Here is a 22,968-nt window from a genome sequence, read left to right on the forward strand (position 1 = left end):
CCATAGACTTACATTGGCGAGACTCGGCTGATATACGCTGCATGCTGCGATTTCCTCCGCACGTATTATACGGCCACCAAAATGGTGCTGGGAGCTGCCCCATAGATTAACAGCGGTCCGAGTGCTATGGGATTTTTTTCACTTAGCACTCGTCCGTATTCCTCTCTAGTGTGACTCCGGCCTTTGGCTGTGCTTAGGTCAGACTTTAAGATCACGTTCCTCCGTGCTAAAAAGTAGCACTTTTTATTTTTACTTTTTGTAGGTGTCTGCATCAAAATACACAACAGCAATTTGCAACAATTTTGCTGTGGTTTGCCCCTTTTTTGGTGCAGATTTGACAGCATTTTTTTTGTGTTTTTTTTTTTTTAGTGGACAAACACCGAGAGTCTGTTACAAACACAAGTGCGTTTTTTATGTATATTTTTTATGCTCGCCACAGAAAAATAGAGGGGGAAAAAAAGTTGCCCAGTTCAACAGCATCAGAACTTGTCAGCAGGATCTACTACAACCAACTGATCTAATCTGTTAGGTCGCTGTAAGGGCTCAGGCACCATATTTTTGGTCCAAATGTGATCTGACAAAACATTGGATCGCACCTGGATCAATGTTACTGCACACAGAGAGCGAGAGTGTAAATTGCTGGCTGCAATTTTTGCAGAACCTCGGTGAATAATATTTTATGTTTTTTTTTGTTTTGTTTGTCCAAAATATGAATTTTTTTAAACCCCCTGGCATCAAAAAAAGGGTTAAAGTGGGAAGAAGAAATAAAAAGCTCATTGTAAACAATCGCTATACTGTAGATAACATGTAAAAAATGTACTAAAAATATAGATACAAGCCAGACATAACACAAGCGCGCGACGGCGGCGGTCGGAGTCCGTCACCATTAATAAAACAAAACAAACAGCTCTTGAAATATAAATAGGAATTTTTTATATTTTTCTTAGAAAACAAGAAAAAAAAAACCGCACTTGTTTAATGCTCAACATATCTGACTGCTTACTAGTAAGGTTAACGTACATGGAAAGATCTCATCTTCATGAAGTGAACGTACAGAAGCGTCGTCCGGTGACATCTACTAATAAATTAGTTCCATTAAAGGCAAATCTCAGGTTTATCAGACAGGTTCTGAGCACACGTAAAAAAACAAAAAAAAGCACCAGAAAATATTTCAGAATTTAAAGGGCGATTCAAACGTGAACAGGAACGAGGAAAGGTTGAGGACTCGAGGAAGAACTTGTCCGAAATAGTCTGCTGAAAACTCAAGACACAGATTCAGCTAAAAAGAGCGGTCCATCTTTATCAACTGTACCAGAAATGACTTTCACATCGGCCGATAATCAGCCAAACTAAGGTTTTGTAAGAACGCTCATACCGGATCACTGGGATTGAGATGGCAGCGATCGGCTGATCAGTAGGATCACTCGTTAGCTGATTGCATTATTTATGCAGCTAAAAAAAGTTTGCAGTTGCTTCTCTGTAACTAAAGAAGGTGCTGACGTAAGAGATGAGCAAAACGATTTACAGGACCTTGGTATAGTGGCCACCTTGCTAAACCAGAGCCCTGAAAACTACCTCCTTCCTACCGGCATCCCCAGGCCACCCTTTAATTAGCAGACCCTTGTCGTGGCGTGACACCTGCAGGCCTACTAATCAGAGGAGGTGCTGGGGATGCTGGCAAGGAGGAGGAGGTTCATAAGACCCTGGTCCTCAACCATCAAACAAGAGCTCTGCGACCTCCTCCTTACTGCCGACATCCCAAGGCCACCTTTTGAGTAGCAGACCCTTGTTGTGGCGTGACACCTGCAGGCCTACTAATCAGAGGAGGTGCTGGGGATCCTGGAAGAGGAGGAAGTTTGCAAGACCCTGGTCATCAACCACCAAACCAAAGCCCTGCGTCCTCCACCTTCCTGCCAGCATCTCCAGGCCACCTTTTGAGTAGCAGACCCTTGTTGTGGCGTGACACCTGCAGGCCTACTAATCAGAAGAGGTGCAGGGGATGCTCGAAAGGAGGAGGAGGTTCGCAAGACCCTGGTCCACAGCTACATAACCAGAGCCCTGCGACCTCCTCCTTCCTACCAGCATCCCCAGGCCACCTTTTGAGAAGCAGACCCTTGTTGTGGAGTGACACCTGTGGGCGTACTAATCAGCAAGAAGAAAGCAGCTTGCAAGACCCTGAGCCAGAGGCCATATTGGTAGTCAACAGCGGCCAAACCAGAGCCCCGTGACCTCTTCATACCTTCCGCCATCTTCTCATTATTAGGCATGGCATGTCATCAGTAGAAGTGCCGTGGGGATACAGGCAAGTAGGAGGAGGTTCTCAGGGCTCTGGCCTGGAGGCCACGGACTGCAAACCTTTCTGCCCGACTCTTGCTGCCAGCAATAGGCAAACTAATCATTCATGAGATCGATCGTCCCCATTAAGTTAGATAAAGGGGCCTTTAAGCAAGCGCTGATCCACCATGGGCTCGGCGTCTGTTATGGGCCAACATCTGCCCAAGTAAATGGGCCTCTAGTATATCAGTGGCTACTGTATTTGCTGAAGACTATATTAAATATCAGCGTTGAAGAACGAAATACAAATCATATGGTGTTCATAGAATTGGCCAATGCCAGCTAATAATTATAATAGAAAATTTATTATATCCTGGGCGTCTACGGTGTTTCTTCCATTTATTAACACTGGCGATGTCAGAAGATGCAACACTCGGCATCTGTCTCAAATTTTTATAATATATATTATGTTTTTGTTTATTTTTTTTAAGGATTGCTGGAAACCGTCAACAAGCTGCTGTAGACAGATCTGTTCTTTTAATGTGGCTTTTTTTGGTACGTTCAGTGTCCTGCTGCATCACCTTATCACCCACTCACAGTGATAAGTGTGTGATGCCAAGACGTGCCATCACTGGGACCCCCCACGATCATGTGAACGAGGGTGTCATGTCCCCCCTCTTTGCATGGACGGTTCGTCGATCAATCCTGTGCCCTTCTGCTCTCTTAAAAGTAGAAATAAAAGATGGCTGAATAGAGAGGTAGAGGGATGCGAACCATGATTAGTATTGGAATAAAACCATAGTAAGATCTGTCAACAGCAGCTTAGCGATGGCTTCCAGAAAGTTAATTATTTTTTATACGCTGCCGAGTAAAAATCAACTAATGAAAAAAAAAAAACTGTCATAGAAATAAATTATCCAAAGATGCCAGATTTTCGTCTGCTGACTCTACATACAATAGAACTAATCACATTATGGGAGGTGCCCAAAAACCCAAAGCCCACCTATATAAGAGACGGCAAGAACATGTTTCTGCCTGATATCTCCACGTGTCGGCTAATGACGGCCATGTTGGGATCCTATGAGGAGCCCGTTTATGACCAGGGAACGAGGTCGTCGTACATAAGGCCATGGTTTAGCCCATAAACAATGGGGGGGGGGTATCTTGCCATGAAAAAAAATGTTAAAAAAAAAAAAATTAATGGCTGATACTCTCACCCTGAGAAAAACTAGACCAGATGACTAAATGACAAAAATATAGAATTTTCTTCACTTTATATTAAAAAAAATAAAGCAGATCGATAACCCAAAATGTGACTTTCATCTTTGCAAACATCATTGAGAAATAAACTTTTTTACGAACACAAAATACCTTCTGATACTACTAAAATGGGGTGAAATAATGAGGTGAGGGTCCCTCAAGGGTAGGTGGAGATGCGGCGACTAAGACGACTGCAGCATTTTTGAACCTGAACCGTTCGTCACTGGACTGAAGTCCCTCCCATGAGGAGTCATAGAAACCTATACTCTCGTACCGGCTGTGATATAGGTAAGTACCATGCATCGTTAAGTCTCGTCAGCAGCTCGGGAGGGGAGGATATCAACATCCAGCCCCTTAATTATATTCATCAGCCCAAAAGGTCAGTGATCTACGGAAAACTAGAAGAGAGGTGCCAAGAGTGGTCTACATTATGCAACTTAATGGATACCGGCCATATTGTGGTGGAATGCCATCGAGAATCCAAACAGCACCTCCACGGCTTCACGTCACATGGAACGGACTATAACGGTTATGCGAAAGTGGTGACGAGAATCCCGTTGAACAGGAAATGGACATGATATGTACAAAAGCTGCAAATCCAACACACGTTTGCAGCACGCGCAGCATCCCGATCAATGCCACGGTTGGGTGAATGCGATAAGTGGGGATGACGTTTCATTACGACTGGCCTGGAAAAACAAGGTACCCGCTCGTTCGGTCATTCAAGGCAAGCTCATTTATTGTGGACTTCACCAAGGCTACAGCAGGTCAGGGAGGTGGCTGTAGACCGAGTCAAGGAGTTTTTGGCTGGCCTCTTGGCTCTTAACACCTGCTATCTCAAAGAGACGGTCCAGTTTGTCTTCGGCCTGTGGTATTTCATCGATGACGTGGATCTCTTCGGGACTGAGGATGGGTAGCATGTCATCGAAGATCGGTTGAAGGTCACAGGGGTCTAAGCGAACTTGGCGGAGTACCGTGTCCTTTTTTTCTGAAATAAGAACAAAATCGTATAAATGTGGATTCTACACAAAAATATAAAACTGGCTTGGTTTTCAAAGGTATTATAACAGACTTCGTGGAGCAGGATTCCAGTTATGAATATGGGGATTTTTATGAACGGCATAGGTCCTACAGTTATGGGAGACATTTTTGGCGTTGTGACGAAGTGGCGAATATAACGCATTTACCTAAATCACTGGGCGGTGGCCAAATTAATATCAGACAGATGGATAACGATATATTTGCCATGTTTCCCATCTATGGAAGGATAAGTCATGATAGGAAATATGGCATTAATATCTCTTGCCTGGGACCTTTTCAGGTGAGATGTTATCCCTGAAAATTGAGGATCCCACAATTTTTTGGGACATTGACGCTTTCATTGACCAGTCCCAGTCATGCAGGGGAGGTATGTGGGCATATATTTTGTATATTTTTATAAACACTGTCTACTTTTCAGATTAAAAAAATAAATTTTAAATCGCTTTGTTCTTTTTGATCTATGAACCGCATTCCTGAAGCCATATGCTACCTGTAACGGGGGTTCAATCTGCATGTATAAATGATTGGTGGTGGCAGTATTATTTTGATGCTTGGTAGTGATGGTACCAGAATTTAGACATATCCCATGTGTTGGAATCAGATGTGTATATACTATACATTCACTGTGAATTCCCCAATAACCGGCAGAGTAGTGACAGCAGCCATGGCCCCCTCCCATCACTCGTCAGTCAATTGCGTAATTGTCCTGACGATTGAAGACAGCAGATTGCTAGTTTGTGACAACTTGCTAACATGGGGAGATATCTCCGTGATTGCCTGGCTGTTGTCCTGGCAGTCACATTGCTTGGACCACCATAAGAAAAAGATGGTCTGTTGATCCTGTAACTTTTCAAAAGGGTAAGAAACATTAAAATTCCAAAACACTATTTCGCTCCACTAAAGGGTAGGAAAGAAACGGATTCTCCTCTTTGGAGATGTTGAAGAACCAATGGTGTTCTTAGACCCGTTTTTGGCCCAAAATGTGAAGACTCATGATTGGTGGGTGCATCAATGTTAAAGCATTTATTGTCTATCTCTTGAATATCAGTAGTAAGAATATGCTTTTTTGAGGAAGATGTTCCAGGATGTTCTAGTTCTCCAGTTCTCTCAGGTAACCATCAAGGAAGATCTAGGCTCTGACACACAGGCGTGACTGGCACCAAAGTGTACCCCGTTAAATTACCTTTGGTTATAAAGGAGCCTCTTCTACTAAGAGCAGAGGAACCACTGGATGTAGAGTCGCATCGCAGAAGAGGTTCTGACTCATCGGCAAAGAAGCATTTATTTTTATCCAGCGGAGATGGTTCTATAGTCAAGGTGGCAGAATCGGGCGACTTGACGGAGGAATCCTGAGTTGGCATTGGCTGGTTAGGATTAACCTGAAGGGTCGGCTTTTCATCTTCTATCTATCGAGGCAAACAGAAGACATATAAATTAATGGTGGTAAGCAATGCTCTCATGTACTTATGGCCAAAGAAACAAAGCCAAGACTAAGGCTCTTCTGCAGCCTCACAGTAAGGTTACACGGGGCTTGACAGAGACGTTATAAGCATACGGTATTCTCAGTTATAAGTGCATGGATATATTGGCAGATTGTCAGATTCAGTTTCAATTAGTAAATTCAGTAAAACAAATCTAAATAAGAATAGTGAAAAAAGAAGGAAATATAGAAGTAAATCGCCTGAGAGGTAGAACAATGGAAGAGGTATAATTACATTGATAAATGAAGAGGTCAGTAATATATTATAGTAGTTGTATTCTTGTATATAATGGCAGTATTATAGTAGATATATTCTTGTACATAGATGCAGTATTATAGTAGTTATATTCTTGTACATAGGGGGCAGTATTATAGTAGTTATATTCTTGTACATAGGAGCAGTATTATAGTAGTTATATTCTTGTACATAGGAGCAGTATTATAGTAGTTATATTCTTGTACATAGGAGCAGTATTATAGTAGTTATAATCTTGTACATAGGAGCAGTATTATAGTAGTTATATTCTTGTACATAGGAGCAGTATTATAGCAGTTATATTCTTGTACATAGGGGCAGTATTATAGCAGATATATTCTTGTACATAGGGGCAGTATTATAGTAGTTATATTCTTGTACATAGGAGCAGTATTATAGTAGTTATATTCTTGTACATAGGGGGCAGTATTATAGTAGTTATAATCTTGTACATAGGAGCAGTATTATAGTAGCTATATTCTTGTACATAGGAGCAGTATTATAGTAGTTATATTCTTGTACATAGGAGCAGTATTACAGCAGATATATTCTTGTACATAGATGCAGTATTATAGTAGTTATATTCTTGTACATAGGAGCAGTATTATAGTAGCTATATTCTTGTACATAGGAGCAGTATTATAGTAGTTATATTCTTGTACATAGGAGCAGTATTATAGCAGATATATTCTTGTACATAGGAGCAGTATTATAGTAGCTATATTCTTGTACATAGGAGCAGTATTATAGTAGCTATATTCTTGTACATAGGAGCAGTATTATAGTAGCTATATTCTTGTACATAGGAGCAGTATTATAGTAGTTATATTCTTGTACATAGGAGCAGTATTATAGTAGCTATATTCTTGTACATAGGAGCAGTATTATAGTAGCTATATTCTTGTACATAGGAGCAGTATTATAGTAGTTATATTCTTGTACATAGGAGCATTATTATAGCAGTTATATTCTTGTACATAGGAGCAGTATTATAGTAGTTATATTCTTGTACATAGGAGCAGTATTATAGTAGTTATATTCTTGTACATAGGAGCAGTATTATAGTAGTTATATTCTTGTACATAGGAGCAGTATTATAGTAGTTATATTCTTGTATATAGGGGCAGTATTATAGTAGTTATATTCTTGTACATAGGAGCAGTATTATAGTAGTTATATTCTTGTATATAAGGGCAGTATTATAGTAGTTGTATTCTTGTACATAGGAGCAGTATTATAGTAGTTATATTCTTGTACATAGGAGCAGTATTATAGTAGCTATATTCTTGTACATAGGAGCAGTATTATAGTAGTTATATTCTTGTACATAGGAGCAGTATTATAGTAGTTATATTCTTGTACATAGGAGCAGTATTATAGTAGCTATATTCTTGTATATAGGGGCAGTATTATAGTAGTTATATTCTTGTACATAGGAGCACTATCATAGTAGTTATATTCTTGTATATAGGGGCAGTATTATAGTAGTTATATTCTTGTATATAAGGGCAGTATTATAGTAGTTATATTCTTGTACATAGGAGCAGTATTATAGTAGTTATATTCTTGTATATAAGGGCAGTATTATAGTAGTTGTATTCTTGTACATAGGAGTAGTATTATAGTAGTTGTATTCTTGTACATAGGAGCAGTATTATAGTAGTTATATTCTTGTATATAAGGGCAGTATTATAGTAGTTATATTCTTGTACATAAGAGCAGTATTATAGTAGTTATATTCTTGTATATAAGGGCAGTATTATAGTAGTTGTATTCTTGTACATAGGAGTAGTATTATAGTAGTTATATTCTTGTACATAGGAGCAGTATTATAGTAGTTATATTCTTGTATATAAGGGCAGTATTATAGTAGTTATATTCTTGTACATAGGGGGCAGTATTATAGTAGTTATATTCTTGTATATAAGGGCAGTATTATAGTAGTTATATTCTTGTATATAAGGGTAGTATTATAGTAGTTATATTCTCGTACATAGGAGCAGTATTATAGGAGTTATATTCTTGTACATAGGAGCAGTATTATAGTAGTTATATTCTTGTACATAGGAGCAGTATTATAGTAGTTATATTCTTGTACATAGGGACAGTATCATAGTAGTTATATCCTTGTACATAGGGGCAGTATTATAGTAGTTATATTCTTGTACATAGGGGGCAGTATTATAGTAGTTATATTCTTGTACTTGGGGGCAGTATTATAGTAGTTGTATTCTTGTACATAGGAGCAGTATTATAGTAGTTGTATTCTTGTACATAGGGGGCAGTATTATAGTAGTTATATTCTTGTACATGGGGGCAGTATTATAGTAGTTGTATTCTTGTACATAGGAGCAGTATTATAGTAGTTGTATTCTTGTACATAGGGGGCAGTATTATAGTAGTTATATTCTTGTACATGGGGGCAGTATTATAGTAGTTGTATTCTTGTACATAGGAGCAGTATTATAGTAGTTATATTCTTGTACATAGGGGGCAGTATTATAGTAGTTATATTCTTGTACATGGGGGCAGTATTATAGTAGTTATATTCTTGTACATAGGAGACTGGTATCTGTGGTAATGTCCTTACCACACTCCTACTACACATCACCGTGCAGATACAGTTTCTTCTGAGGTAAATGGAACATGAAGCTGAGCTCAGATGTGAAGACGGCGTTTACTGTTCATAACCTCAGATGTTTTTGTGGCTTACAGGACAAGGCCGCCTACAGTACATTGTTTTCTATGTCAACAACCCCAACCTTCGGGCTATAAGCACAGACACGGGTTCGCGATCACAATGTGCCGTCATCTATATGCAGATCCCCTTTATGTCTGTCTATGCAGCATTATTGCTCTTGCTCTTCACCTTCATCGCACCAGGCCATTGTCTGTTCTACATTTTCAAGCCTTTTTGTAAATGGTCCACACCCAAGGAGGGATCCTCGTTGCAGAGTTACCACTCCCAGCACACCACGACTATAACAGAGATCTGTCAGCCCATTACAGAGAGCTGCTCCCCGGCAGATAATGTAAGTGCTGCCATTCGTCACTGACAGCTGCTTGTGGCGGAGAGCATTGATATGCAGGATGCGGTGACACTAGACGGGTGTGTCTCAGAGAAAATTACTACTGTACGCAGCGACAACCCCCCACTCTCCGCACAGCAGAAATCACATAGTATTCTACATGACAAATGAAGAATGTAAAAAAAGCAAAAACTGTCATCCATTATGGAGGAATGTTCTGTGTGTGCATAGATATAAACAATGCTACGGCTCATGGTTGATGGCTATAGCCAAAGAAAGCCTCTTACGAGACCACCACTGAGCAATCAGGGTGCCAGGGCAGCCCATCATGTCATAGCCATTACCCAGGGCATCCCATCATGTCATAACCATTACCCAGGGCAGCCCGTCACGTCACATCCATTGCCCAGGGCAGCCCGTCACGTCACATCCATTGCCCAGGGCAGCCCGTCACGTCACATCCATTGCCCATGGCAGCCCGTCACGTCACATCCATTGCCCAGGGCAGCCCGTCACGTCACATCCATTGCCCAGGGCAGCCCATCACGTCACATCCATTTCTCAGGGCAGCCCATCACATCACATCCATTGCCCAGGGTAGCCCATCACGTCACATCCATTGCCCAGGGCAGCCCATCACGTCACATCCATTGCCCAGGGCAGCCCATCACGTCACATCCATTGCCCAGGGCAGCCCGTCACGTCACATCCATTGCCCAGGGCAGCCCATCACGTCACATCCATTGCCCAGGGCAGCCCATCACGTCACATCCATTGCCCAGGGCAACCCATCACGTCATAACCATTACCCATGGCATCCCATCACGTCATAACCATTACCCAGGGCAGCCCATCACATCACAACCATTACCCAGGGCAGCCCATCACGTCACATCCATTGCCCAGGGCAGCCCGTCACATCACATCCATTGTCCAGGGCAGCCCATCACGTCACATCCATTGTCCAGGGCAGCCCATCACGTCACATCCATTGCCCAGGGCAGCCCATCACGTCACATCCATTGCCCAGGGCAACCCATCACGTCATAACCATTACCCATGGCATCCCATCACGTCATAACCATTACCCAGGGCAGCCCATCACATCACAACCATTACCCAGGGCAGCCCATCACGTCACATCCATTGCCCAGGGCAGCCCATCACGTCACATCCATTGCCCAGGGCAGCCCATCACCTCACAACCATTGCCCAGGGCAGCCCGTCACGTCACATCCATTGCCCAGGGCAGCCCGTCACGTCACATCCATTGCCCATGGCAGCCCATCACGTCACATCCATTGCCCAGGGCAGCCCGTCACGTCACATCCATTGCCCAGGGCAGCCCGTCACGTCACATCCATTGCCCAGGGCAGCCCGTCACGTCACATCCATTGCCCAGGGCAGCCCATCACGTCACATCCATTGCCCAGGGCAGCCCATCACGTCACATCCATTGCCCAGGGCAGCCCGTCACGTCACATCCATTGCCCAGGGCAGCCCGTCACGTCACATCCATTGCCCAGGGCAGCCCTTCACGTCACATCGATTGCCCAGGGCAGCCCATCACATCACATCCATTGCCCAGGGCAACCCATCACGTCATAACCATTACCCATGGCATCCCATCACGTCATAACCATTACCCAGGGCAGCCCATCACATCACAACCATTACCCAGGGCAGCCCATCACGTCAAATCCATTGCCCAGGGCAGCCCGTCACATCACATCCATTGTCCAGGGCAGCCCATCACGTCACATCCATTGCCCAGGGCAGCCCATCACGTCACATCCATTGCCCAGGGAAGCCCATCACGTCACATCCATTTCCCAGGGCAGCCCATCACGTCACATCCATTGCCCAGGGCAGCCCATCACGTCACATCCATTGCCCAGGGCAGCCCGTCACAACCATTGCCCAGGGCAGCCCATCACGTCACATCCATTTCTCAGGGCATACCATCACGTCACAACCATTACCCAGGGCAGCCCATCACGTCACATACATTTCTCAGGGAAGACCATCACGTCACAACCATTGCCCATGGCAGCCCATCACGTCACAACCATTGCCCAGGGCAGCCCACCACGTCACATCCATTTCTCAGGGCAGACCATTACGTCACAACCATTGCCCAGGGCAGCCCATCACGTCACATCCATTTCTCAGGACAGACCATCACGTCACATCCATTTCTGAGGACAGACCATCACGTCACAACCATTGCCCAGGGCAGCCCAACACATCACAATCATTGCTCAGGACAAGTTGATCAAGGTGACAAATGTTACTCAGATTAACCCATTAATGCCGAGCGAAGCCAGTCATTGCCAATTGTTGCTCAGAGAAGTTAATGACGTGAAAAGCGTTGCTTGTGGCAGCTTATCATGTGGTGACCATTATGCAGAGCAGTCCGTCATGGGGCAGACTATCCAGTGGGGCTGTTTGTAGTCTTAAACCATGGAAACGTTAAGGTCTGCACACAAAACTCTTGAAGATTTTGAATAAAAGCCATTTGCATGTCATCATCACATCATTAGGCCACATCATGACCCTCATTGGCCACTAAAGTGGAAACAAGGCAGACAGAGGAGAACCAGTCACCTGCTGACATCACCATGTACTCCGTGAAGGAGAAGGCACTAGACGGGACATTAACCTCACTCTCTGTCTCGGTGGAGCTTACAATCTATTTTCTTGCTGTCGGGAGGACACACATGGGGGATCCACTTACTGAGATGGCTTCATCTATCTAATCATGTACATAGCAGGTTTCTTTAAATTGTCGCAATTGGGTCATGAGATTGGGTACCATGAGAGGAAGCACATACGGACTGAAACCCCTTTTCCTGTCATTATTGAAAAAATATGGTTACCATTTATGGAGAAAGAAAGTAACTGCAAAAAAGTGGCACCAAACTACATGTGCCCCATAGGTGGGGCCTTCCCTATAATCCATACAACCTTGTCCAAGAAGATCGGGACAGAATATTCGATAGGCACCACTCGCTAAAGGTTACGAGTTTGATGGCTGTCAGAGGACACGGAGGGTAATAAGTAACCAGGGAAGGGAGAGGCAGCTATAGATGTCGCTCAACAATTACAGGGAGACTGGCGGGCAGACACTCGCAGTAATAGGACCTCAGCACGTGCCTTGGCAGCGACGTCTAATACGATGCAATGTGAATGCCAATTCTATCCTGATGATGACAGAACAACAGGGAGGAAAAATGTAATACCCTCCTGAGTAACTGGTGAAACCATACCCCACTGAGAGGGGCACATCGTTCCACCCAACCTGCCATGCGGGAAGTGGACATGGCGTCTTCTGTCACATATTCCATGTGCAGCTCTGGGGAAGGGAAGAGGCATAATATTATTAAAGGGGCTTCAAACTTATTTCAGCTTAAAGGGATTATCCATCATGTTGGCATCTGAGGGGAGCAGTGCCGATGAGGTTACGACCCTACACACAGGGAGAGACGTTTGTGCGATCGGCAACTACAGGTGCTTCTCACAAAATAAGAAAATCATAAAGTTAATTTATTTCAGTTCTTCAATACAAAAAGTGAAACTCATATATTATGTAGAGTCATTACACACAGAGTGATCTATTTCACGTGTTTATTTCTGTTAATGTTGAGGATTATGGCTTACAGCCAATGAAAACCCAAAAGTCATTATCTCAGGAAATTAGAATACTTTATAACACCAGCTTGAAAAAATGATTTTAAAATCAGAATTGTTGGCCTACTAAAATGTATGTTCAGTAAATGCACTCAATACTTGGTCGGGCTCCATTTGCATCAATTACTGCATCAATGCGGCGTGGCATGGAGGCGATTAGCCTGTGGCGCTGCTGAGGTGTTATGGAAGCCCAGGTTGCTTTGATAGCAGCCTTCAGCTCGTCTGCATTGTTGCGTTTGGTGTCTCTCAGCTTCCTCTTGACAATACCCCATAGAGAATCTATGGAGTAAGGTCAGGCGAGTTTGATGGCAAATCAAGCACAGTGATACTGTTGTTTGTAAACCTGGTATTGGTACTTTTGGCAATGTGGACAGGTGCCAAGTCGGCAGAGGGAAGCATGAAGTGCTCTAAACTTTCCTGGCAAACAGCTGCGCTGACTTTGGTCTTGATAAAACACAGTGGACCTACACCAGCAGATGACATGGCTCCCCCCAAACCATCACTGATTGTGGAAACTTCACACTAGACCTCAAGCAGCTTGGATTGTGGCCTCGCCACTCTTCCTCCAGACTTTGGGACCTTCCTAAGACGTGTCTGGAGTTGTCTATAGGTCATGAGTGGCTTGACACAAGGAATGTGACACTTGTAGCCCATGTCCTGCATACATCTGTGTGGTGGCTCTTGAAACAATGACTCTGTGAATCTCCCCAAAATTTTTGAATTGCCTTTTCTTAACAATCCTTTCAAGGCTGCAGTTAGCACGGTTGCTTGTGCACTTTTTTCTACCACACTTTTTCCTTGGTCTTGGACTTAGTCTTCTCCCAGCTTTGCTCAGTGGATGATTTTACAAACTCCCCTCTCTGACCACAACCTTCTTTCATTCTCTATCAAGAACTGCCATCCTGCCCAGATTACCCCTACTTTCCACACTTATAAAAACATACAGGTCATTAACACCCAGAAACTTTTGAAGAACTTGCAGTCTTCATTGGCCCCTATCTCCTCCCTCTCATGTCCCGATTCTGCACTGAAGCATTACAATGAAACACTGCAAAGTGCCCTGGATGAAACTGCACCTCCTATATATAGAATAATATGGCACAGATGGCGATAATCGTGGCACACGCTGCAGACACGTTTCCTGCAGCGGTGCTCCAGGTGCACTGAACTCCTGTGAAGAAAATCCAATCTACCCAAAGATTTCATCCATTACAAGTTTATGCTTAGAACATACAACACTGCCCTTCACCTCTCCAAACAAACCTATTTCAACACCCTCATCACCTCACTGTCCAATAACCCTAAACATCTGACACTTTTCAATCCCTACTCAACCCAAGAATGCAGGCCCCAACCACGGATCTCCACGCTGACGATCTGGCCAATCATTTCAAAGAAAAAATTGACCAGATCCAACAGGAAATGATCTCCCAATCACCTCATACCATGCACTGTCCTCCCTCCCCCACTGCATCTAGCTCAGTCTCCGCTTTTGAACCAGTCACAGAATAAGAAGTAATCAGGCTCCTTGAATCTTCTCGCCCAACCACTTGCACCAGTGACCCCATTCCGTCACATCTCCTCCAGTCCCTTTCCCCTGCTGTCACCGCTCACTTAACAAAAATATTCAACTTCTCTCTCTCTCTCTTCCGGTATCTTTCCCTCCTCATTTAAGCATACCGTCATACATCCACTACTTAAAAAACCATCCCTCGACCAAAACTGTGCCGCTAACTATAGACCTGTCTCTAATCTTCCCATCATCTCTAAACTCCTTGAACACCTGGTCCACACCCAACTTATGTGCCATCTCTCAGATAACTCTCTTCTCGACCCTCTCCAATCCGGTTTCCGCTCTTTACACTCTACTGAAACTGCCCTCACTAAAGTCTCTAATGATCTACGATCAGCTAAATCTAATGGTCATTACTCCATGCTAATTCTCTTGGATCTTTCCGCAGCATTCAACACTGTGGATCATCAGTTCCTCCTCACTATGCTCTGCTCCATCGGCCTCAAGGACACCGTTCTCTCCTGGTTCTCCTCCTCTCTCTCTGACCGCTCCTTCACTAAATCTTTTGCTGGCTCCTCCTCCTCTCATCTTCCCCTTACTGTTGGGGTTCCTCAAGGATCGGTTCTAGGTCCACTTCTCTTTGTATACTGCCGCTATTGGTCAAGCAATCAGTAGATTTGGGTTCCAGTACCATCTCTATGCTGATATCACGCCTGCTTTTTTAGAGAACACCGGTGATTGTCTTACCACTGTCTCTAACATCACGTCCTCCCTCTATCTGAAACTGAACCTGTCAAAAACTAAACTCCTTGTGTTTCCTCCCTCAAATGTACCTATGCCCAACAATGCCATTTCCGTATGTCGTTCCACCATTACTCCCCAGCAACATGCCCACTGTCTTGGGGTCATACTTGATTCCGAGCTTTCATTCACCCCCCACATCAGGTCACTGGCTCGCTCTTGTTATCTGCACCTCAAAAACATTTCTAGAATTTGACCCTAACTTTCAACTCGGCAAAAACTCTTACCGTTTCTCTTATTCATTCTCGTCTGGACTTTTGTAACTCTCTACTAATCGGTCTCCCTCTTACCAAACTCTCCCCTCTCTAATCTGTCTTGAATGATGCAGCCAGGAACATATTCCTCACCAATCGTTACACAGATGCCTCTACCTTGTGCCAGTCAATACACTGGTTACCCATCCACTTCAGAATCCAGTACAAACTTATTACCCTCACCCACAAAACACTTCATGGCTCAGGACCACCCTACTTCTCCTCCCTCGTCTCAGTCTACCACCCTACCCGTGCCCTCCATTCTGCCAATGACTTGAGGTTAACATCCTCAATAATCAGAACCTCCCACTCTTGTCTCCAAGACTTTTCACGTGCTGCGCCAATTCTTTGGAATGCACTACCCAAGTTAATACGATTAATCCCCAATCCCCACAGTTTTAAGCGTACCCTAAAAACGCATTTGTTCAGACTGGCCCATCGCCTCAACACATTAACGTAACTATCCCTGTGTTGCCCATTCAAAATCTTTTACCATAACCAGGCTCCTCGCATCTTGTTCTCACATGCTTTATGCATTTAATAGCCCTCTGTGGCTGTATTGTTACATACTTAAGCTGATAACCGGTTCATGCAGCATTACATGAACACCCGATTCTTACACTTTGGCTGGTCCAAACAACGAAAGCAATTGTTACCATCTACCTTCCATGTCTCCCCTTTTCTTCATAGATTGTAAGCTTGCGAGCAGGGCCCTCATTCCTCTTGGTATCTGTTTTGATCAATTTGTCTATTGTTATGCTGTAATGTCTATTGTCAGTACAAGTCCCCTCTAAAATGTAAAGTGCTGCAGAATAGGTCAGCGCTATAGAAATATAATTATTATTAACACCATTCCTACTGCAAAGCACGGAGGTGGATTGCTTATGTTTTGAAGATGTGGGAGCTACAAAGGTACAGGAAACTGGGTCAAAGTTGAAGGAAAGATGAATGCAGCACGTTATCAGCAAATACTGGAGGCAAATTTGTAGTCATGAGCCCTGAAGCTGCGTATGGGACGCACTTGAACGTTCCAACATGACAACGATCCAAAACACAAGGCTAAGTTGACCTGTCATTGGCTACAGCAGAACAAAGTGAAGCTTCTGGAGTGGCCATCTCAGTCTCCTGATCTCAATATCATTGAGCCACTCTGGGGAGATCTCAAGCGCAAACTTCATGCTAGACAGCCCAGGAATTTACAGGAACTGGAGTGTTTTTGCCAAGAAGAATGGGCAGCTTTACCATCTGGGAAAATAAAGAACCTCATCCACAACTACCACAAAAGACTTCAAGCTGTCATTGATGTTTTTTATTTAATCGTATGAACGTATATATTTCAACATCATATAATAAATAACAAACAAATAAACAGTGATTGAAAGGAACAAAGAAGCAGAAATCAGAGTTGAATATCAAGGTTTTCTATATATGCAATAACGTTGTCATTTCCAGTGTCGAAGTCATTCTTGTCACCAGCATAAGATTTGAGGAGACACTCCTCAACAATGTGCTGAACTGTTTGACGATCAGCTCCACAGTCACAGGCAGGAAAGTCAGATTTTCCCTACTTATGCATAAGATCTGCACACACACCAAAGTTTGTTCTGATACGATTCAGAGTATCCCAGCTTTTCCTTTGTAGACTGAAGCCTGGTGGTGGATTTTGTAAGTGAGGAAACATTTGAAGCTCACCTTCTACTGCACTGACCCAAAGTTCTCGCCATTTATCTTCTAAATTGAGATCATGCTCATACAGGGTAATTGCGGTTCGGATGGGTGCGTGTCTTGATTTCAGTCGCTGTATATGAACATCTTGGATATTTTGATGTATTGGGAGATTTTCATTATTCACTACTTTAGTGTATTCTTTAAGTAGGAGCTTTTGTCTTCTCAGGTTTGCAGGTGCCGTAAGGCTCAAGTCAGGTAACCAGTGGACGGGCGTAGGTCTGATGGCACCAGATGTTATGCGCATAGAATTGTTCAGCTGGGTCTCGACTGCATTCACATGACAACTATTCAACCATACTGGAGCACAATATTCTGCGGCAGAGTACACCAAGGCAAGGATAGACGTTCTCTCAAGACAGGTGTTAGATGAGGTTAGAGGGGCAATACAAGGTATTAAGAAATAGGGTATGTAAACTTTTGAGCAAAACTGTAAATATAGATCGTCGAGAACCACGGAAGTGAGAGAGGGAACTTAATGGGTGATAAACAGTGATTGTTTTTTTCACCATTCTTTTTTGACGGATGTGGGTGCGGGCTCAAGAGCTGAACCGACTCCATTCACCTAAGATGTCAGCTGTTTTATAACTCCGATCTCTAAGTGCCTGTCACAATCCATTTTTCGATCTGTGTCAGATCTAGGATTCTCATATATAAACTTTTTTTCCTTTCAGGCCATCGGGGGTTAATACCAGATTTTTCCCCCGGTGGCCGCTGGTGTAATTGCATTGCTAGGTCAGTTTTCTGATGCAGCTGGTGACCACTCCCACCTTCCTTTAAAAGGTCACCTGTTGCTTCAGCTAACTGTTCAGGATACACTTCTTCTTTGGAGACCAACCAAGCTGGAGTCAGGAGCTGGCTGAGTGCAGTGGTGCTTCAGCTGAAAGCTGTGATCTGGTGCCTAACTCTGCTGTGTTTGTCTTACCTCGTTTGTATACCTTCCCTTGGTGTTATATTAGTGCAGCGGTGGGACCAGTGTCCGCACTTACCAATTCCCTACTGAGGGATAGGTGCAGGGCCAGTGAGGGCTAAGATATCCTGCTCGGCGACGGTTTGAAAGAAGCCATATAGGGACGTCAGGATAGACCAGGGCACAGCCTCAGGAGAGTGCAAGAGGTGTCGATTTCCCCGTTCCCCATCGCAGGGCCCACCGTTGCAATTGTGCTCCCGGTGTTCCCTTGTTTGTTTTTCATTTAGTTACCGACCGTTTGTTGGGTCATGTCACACTGGGCCAGTCACTTTGTGACAGTGCTGCTGTAACTCGCCGGATTCAAGCTAGATGGCGGCTTTAGGTGGGCTTCATAGGAGATCATTATTTTCATCAGATAATTCATTTTTTAAAATGAGTATTCTCAAGTTGTCTCCTGAGCAGCTCAGAGCTTAGCAGTCTCCTTCCTTGTTTCTGGTAGGGCAGGCTCTTCTCCTTGAGTGACAGTTCTGTTGAGTAGCACTATAAAGGCTCAGCACAAGTTCGGCTGCTAGTGCTTTGTTCTGGATCACTATCATTACTCGCATAAATATCAGAGCACTTGAATAAGCAAACAGCCCAGTGAGAGCTTTGATTAGGAAAACTGCTCTTGACTTTACGAGATTTATAACAGCAGCTTGTCAACAGCTGAGAAAGGGGGAAGGAAGTGAGCAGCTGTATCTGCTGTATAGAAATCAATGGGCTGAAGAGAGTTGACTGGTATGTTAGGAGTTAACTTATCCCCTGGAATGTAACTACTGCCTGGGTAGACACTAGTAGCTGAGTGTAATGGAAAACAGCTGTACACTATGAAAGATAAAAGCTCACATAGGAGAATTATAGAAGATAGAAAAAGTGAGTCAATTGCAAACATGCTTATTTTCATACTGTCTAATTAACTAAAGCAATGTAATAACTTGAGAATACCCCTTTGAGTATTGAAGTATAGAGCAAGTGATCACAGGTTGGGGTGGGGAAGACTTAGGAGAACAAAAAAATGTTATTACAAGAAATTAAAAGAATGAATCCATAAAATGAAAATACAGTAAATAAAAATCGAATGAACAGTGATCATAATGTCGAATATACCCCAAAACTAGAGAAACAGAAACATCAGCTCGACCTGCTGGGAAAAGGGAAAAAGAAAAAAAAAAAACAACAAGCTGGAACTTCTCTAGCTCTTCTGTCAGAGTAAATGTCATTATTGACTCAATTACGCAGAGATTCAGCTCCAGCCGGACTCATTACAGGAGTCTACCAGACCGGACCCTTCAATGCCAGACATCTGCAGTTCATTAGCGATGTGTACCCGTGACGGGGCGTGCCGGCAGCTCTACGCAGGATATCCACCGCTATCACCATATCTTATTTGAGGCACCAAGAAGGCAATAAAGTGCAATAAAGTGAAAAAAATAAGGATTTTATCTGAGAAGGATTTTCTTTTTGCTGGATGAAGTCGTGTTTTTTTTAGGTAATCACCAGCTCTATGGAAAAGAGAGTTCTGCCCAAAAGAGAAGGATGACTGGCCAGAAGAGGAGCATCCAACAAGGTGGTGTGCCGACTAACGGGTGGTTTCCACCTTGGGCCTCCCGAGGAATCAAAAGTGGTAAATAGTCCAAAGCATCAGCAAATATGATCACGGCTAAAACGTCGATACACGCGCCACGATAAGGTAGTGATTGGTCATACTGGCGGCGCCTTGGACTAATCTGCATGGCAAGACGGTGGAAGATGAGGTCAGAAGAACTAATATCCCTCTTAAAATTAGCTTTGAAAATTTGAAGGAAGTTTTCGATGACGTAAAATGACTGTGCCGTAAGACGGCATCTGGGACATCGATCCTACAGTAGGAGACAACTGGCAATAAATTCCTCTTTAACAATTTAACAACCTTTCTACGCAGGAAACGGATGCATAACCGGTGGAGGCGTTATCCTCTGCAGGGCGGGTCAGCGTTTGCTATGCCGTATGCAGAGAGACACAAGGCTGTATGCGAACACACAATACACTTGCCGTATTTTTTCGGATTATAAATTTGGGGGGTAAATAGGGGTGAGCCTTATAATGCGAATATACCTTACCGGCCGCGGTGGAGCAGGGTCGCTGCTGGAGATGGAAAGAGTGAAGCATTGCTGCAGGCCGCAGGCTGGGATGAGGGGATGTTTGGATGTGCGACGCTGTGGGTGTTAAGCAGTGCTGGCGCTCCGCTGACATTTTGTTAAACGCCGGGAACCCCAGCACCTCCATGATTTACTATGCAGTTGACTCAGGGAAAATGGCTGCCGGGAGTGGCGCATGCACAGATGGATATCTCAGCACCAAAATCTAGGAAGATGAGATCTCATTGCCAAGATCTCCATCAGCGCATGCGCCGCCCCAGGCAGCCATTTTCCCAAAGTCAACCGCATAGTAAATCATGGAAGTGCTGGGGCTCCAGGCTTTCACAAAGTGACGGCGGAGTCCCAGCACCTCCGAACACCCACAGCGTCGCACATCTGAACACTCCTTTCACCTAGCCTGGGGTCCGCAGCATCACCCCACTCCTGCCTCTGCCAGCAGCGCCCCTGGGACCCCGCTTCACTGCAGCCATCACCCCGGTAAGGAATAAGACGCATGGATTGTAAGACGCACTCCCAAGAAGGTTTTTTCCTATTTTTCGCCTCAAAATTTTGGGTGCGTCTTATAAACCGCAAAATACAGTATATCTTCTATATACCTAGAATATTCATGGAATATTCCAGGACATCAAACATATCCTAGAATAACTTACGTTACTAATAAAAGGAAATGTGTAATCAGAAATTATCTATTGTTTAAACCAGGATTCACGATTAATGTATTTTTTTACATTTTGATAAGGGGTTTTTTTTTGTTCAAATTTTTCATTCTATTACCAAAATTTGAAAAAAATAGAAATCTTGCAATTTTTTTTTTTATAATTGTCTGTAGACTTTATACTAGATTCACACTCCCTGTTCTGCACTTTTCAGCTATCACATCATCATCACATGCAGGAATACAATAAAAGGGAGCACCTCTATGTACTTTTGATAACACAGGATCCACCATTCACAATAAAGTGATGTCACAGCTCACCTCCTCCTCTAGAGTGACTGATCATACCTCTATATGCAGTAGATATCACCTATTGTGAATGGTGGATTCTGTGTTATCTACTGTATATAGAGGTATAATCAGTCATTCTAAAGGAGGAGAAGGTGAGCTGTGACATCACCTATAACGAATAATGGATCCTGTGTTGTCACAGCTCATCTCCTCCTCTTCCTCCTTTAGAGTCACCAATTACACCTCTATATGCAGTAGATAACACAAGATCCACCCTTTAAAGTGTTTATCTACTGTAAATAGAGGTGTGTGTTATCAGTCATTGTAAAGGAGGAGGAGGTGAGCCGTGACATCACCTATTGTGAATGGTGGATCCTGGGTTATCAACTGAAGAGTGATGCTATCAATCATTATACAGGAGGGGGGAGGTGAGCTATGACATTTCCTATTGTGAATGGTGGATCCTGTGTTATAAACCGTATATAGAGGTGTTATCAGTCATTGTACATGAGGAGGTGAGCTGTGACACCACCTATTGTGAATGGTGGATCCTGTGTTATCTACTATATATAGAGGTGTTATCAGTCATTGTACATGAGGAGGTGAGCTGTGACATCACTTATTGTGCATGGTGGATACTCTGTCATCTACTCTACATAGAGGTTGTACCAGTCATTGTAAAGGAGGAGTAGGTGAGCTGTGACATCAATGATCAACAAATGTAAAATACATTTAAACACAAAAACTTAATTTAAGCAATAAGTTGTATTCTTATTACACAGTTCCTTTAAATATATAGATAATTTCCTTTTTTTTTTGCTAGGTGCATCTGGGCCTTAATAGCTTGGACCTCGCATTGTCCCTGTGCATAGTGCTGTCTTTGGTCACACAATAGAGGCCTTGGTTACTAGTAAGGATTTATTACATTGCTCTCTGGTCGCTGATATGGTTCAATCAGTTGTCTGCAAACAATTTGGGGCCCAGGCTACATTTTTTTAAAAAAAAAAAAAAAAGCTTAAAGGGGTTGCTCTAATATCAACATTAATCCACAGGACACATGATAAATATATGATCACTGAGGGGTCTACATGCGGAAATTCCTGCCAGTCTCTGGAAGGTGTAAATGTAGCAGTACTAAGCATGTGCGACCACCACTCCTGCAGCAATGGTCGCACATGCTCACTCCTGCAGCAATGGTCGCACATGCTCACTACTGCTCTGCAGTAGACTTTGGGATGCCTGTTCTCCTGATCATAAATTTATCACCACTTGTGGATTGGCTTTAGATGTTGCTTATGGGACAACCCTTTAACCCGTCAGCGATAATAATCTGTGTTTTACCCCAGACAACTACCTTTACATCTGCAACCCCCAACAGCGTCTTCCCGATGAGTCCCTGCAGATACTGATCTGGGAGCAGATAAATACTCCTCTGCATTGCAGGGATTTCTGGCAGACGAGTGCATTAAGACATTTATAAAATCTGCTCTTCCAGTAATTTCATTACAGGCAGAAACACAGAAACATTTTGCGAGACTAATCCACTTAATCCTGCACCTGGGAGCCACCGCACATGATAAAACACCGGGTCCTAAACTGTACCGGGCGCCGC

The 22,968-nt window shown here is 43.5% G+C and overlaps 1 protein-coding gene across 1 annotated transcript in view; it reads right to left on the reverse strand.

The window, feature by feature from the left end:
* Positions 1-910: 910 nt before the first annotated feature.
* Positions 911-22,968, reverse strand: part of TNFRSF21 (TNF receptor superfamily member 21) — a 95,477-nt gene continuing 73,419 nt past the window's right edge. The window contains exons 5-6 of the mRNA XM_073586583.1: positions 5,759-5,981; positions 911-4,522 (exon numbers count right to left, since the gene is read on the reverse strand). Coding sequence (XP_073442684.1) covers positions 4,293-4,522; positions 5,759-5,981 — 453 coding nt within the window. The 3' untranslated portion in view covers positions 911-4,292. The remainder of the gene's footprint in view (positions 4,523-5,758; positions 5,982-22,968) is intronic.

Source organism: Dendrobates tinctorius, unplaced genomic scaffold, assembly GCF_039654945.1.
Source record: "Dendrobates tinctorius isolate UK_male_01 unplaced genomic scaffold, ASM3965494v1 ptg000093l, whole genome shotgun sequence".
Taxonomy (NCBI): Eukaryota; Metazoa; Chordata; class Amphibia; order Anura; family Dendrobatidae; genus Dendrobates; species Dendrobates tinctorius.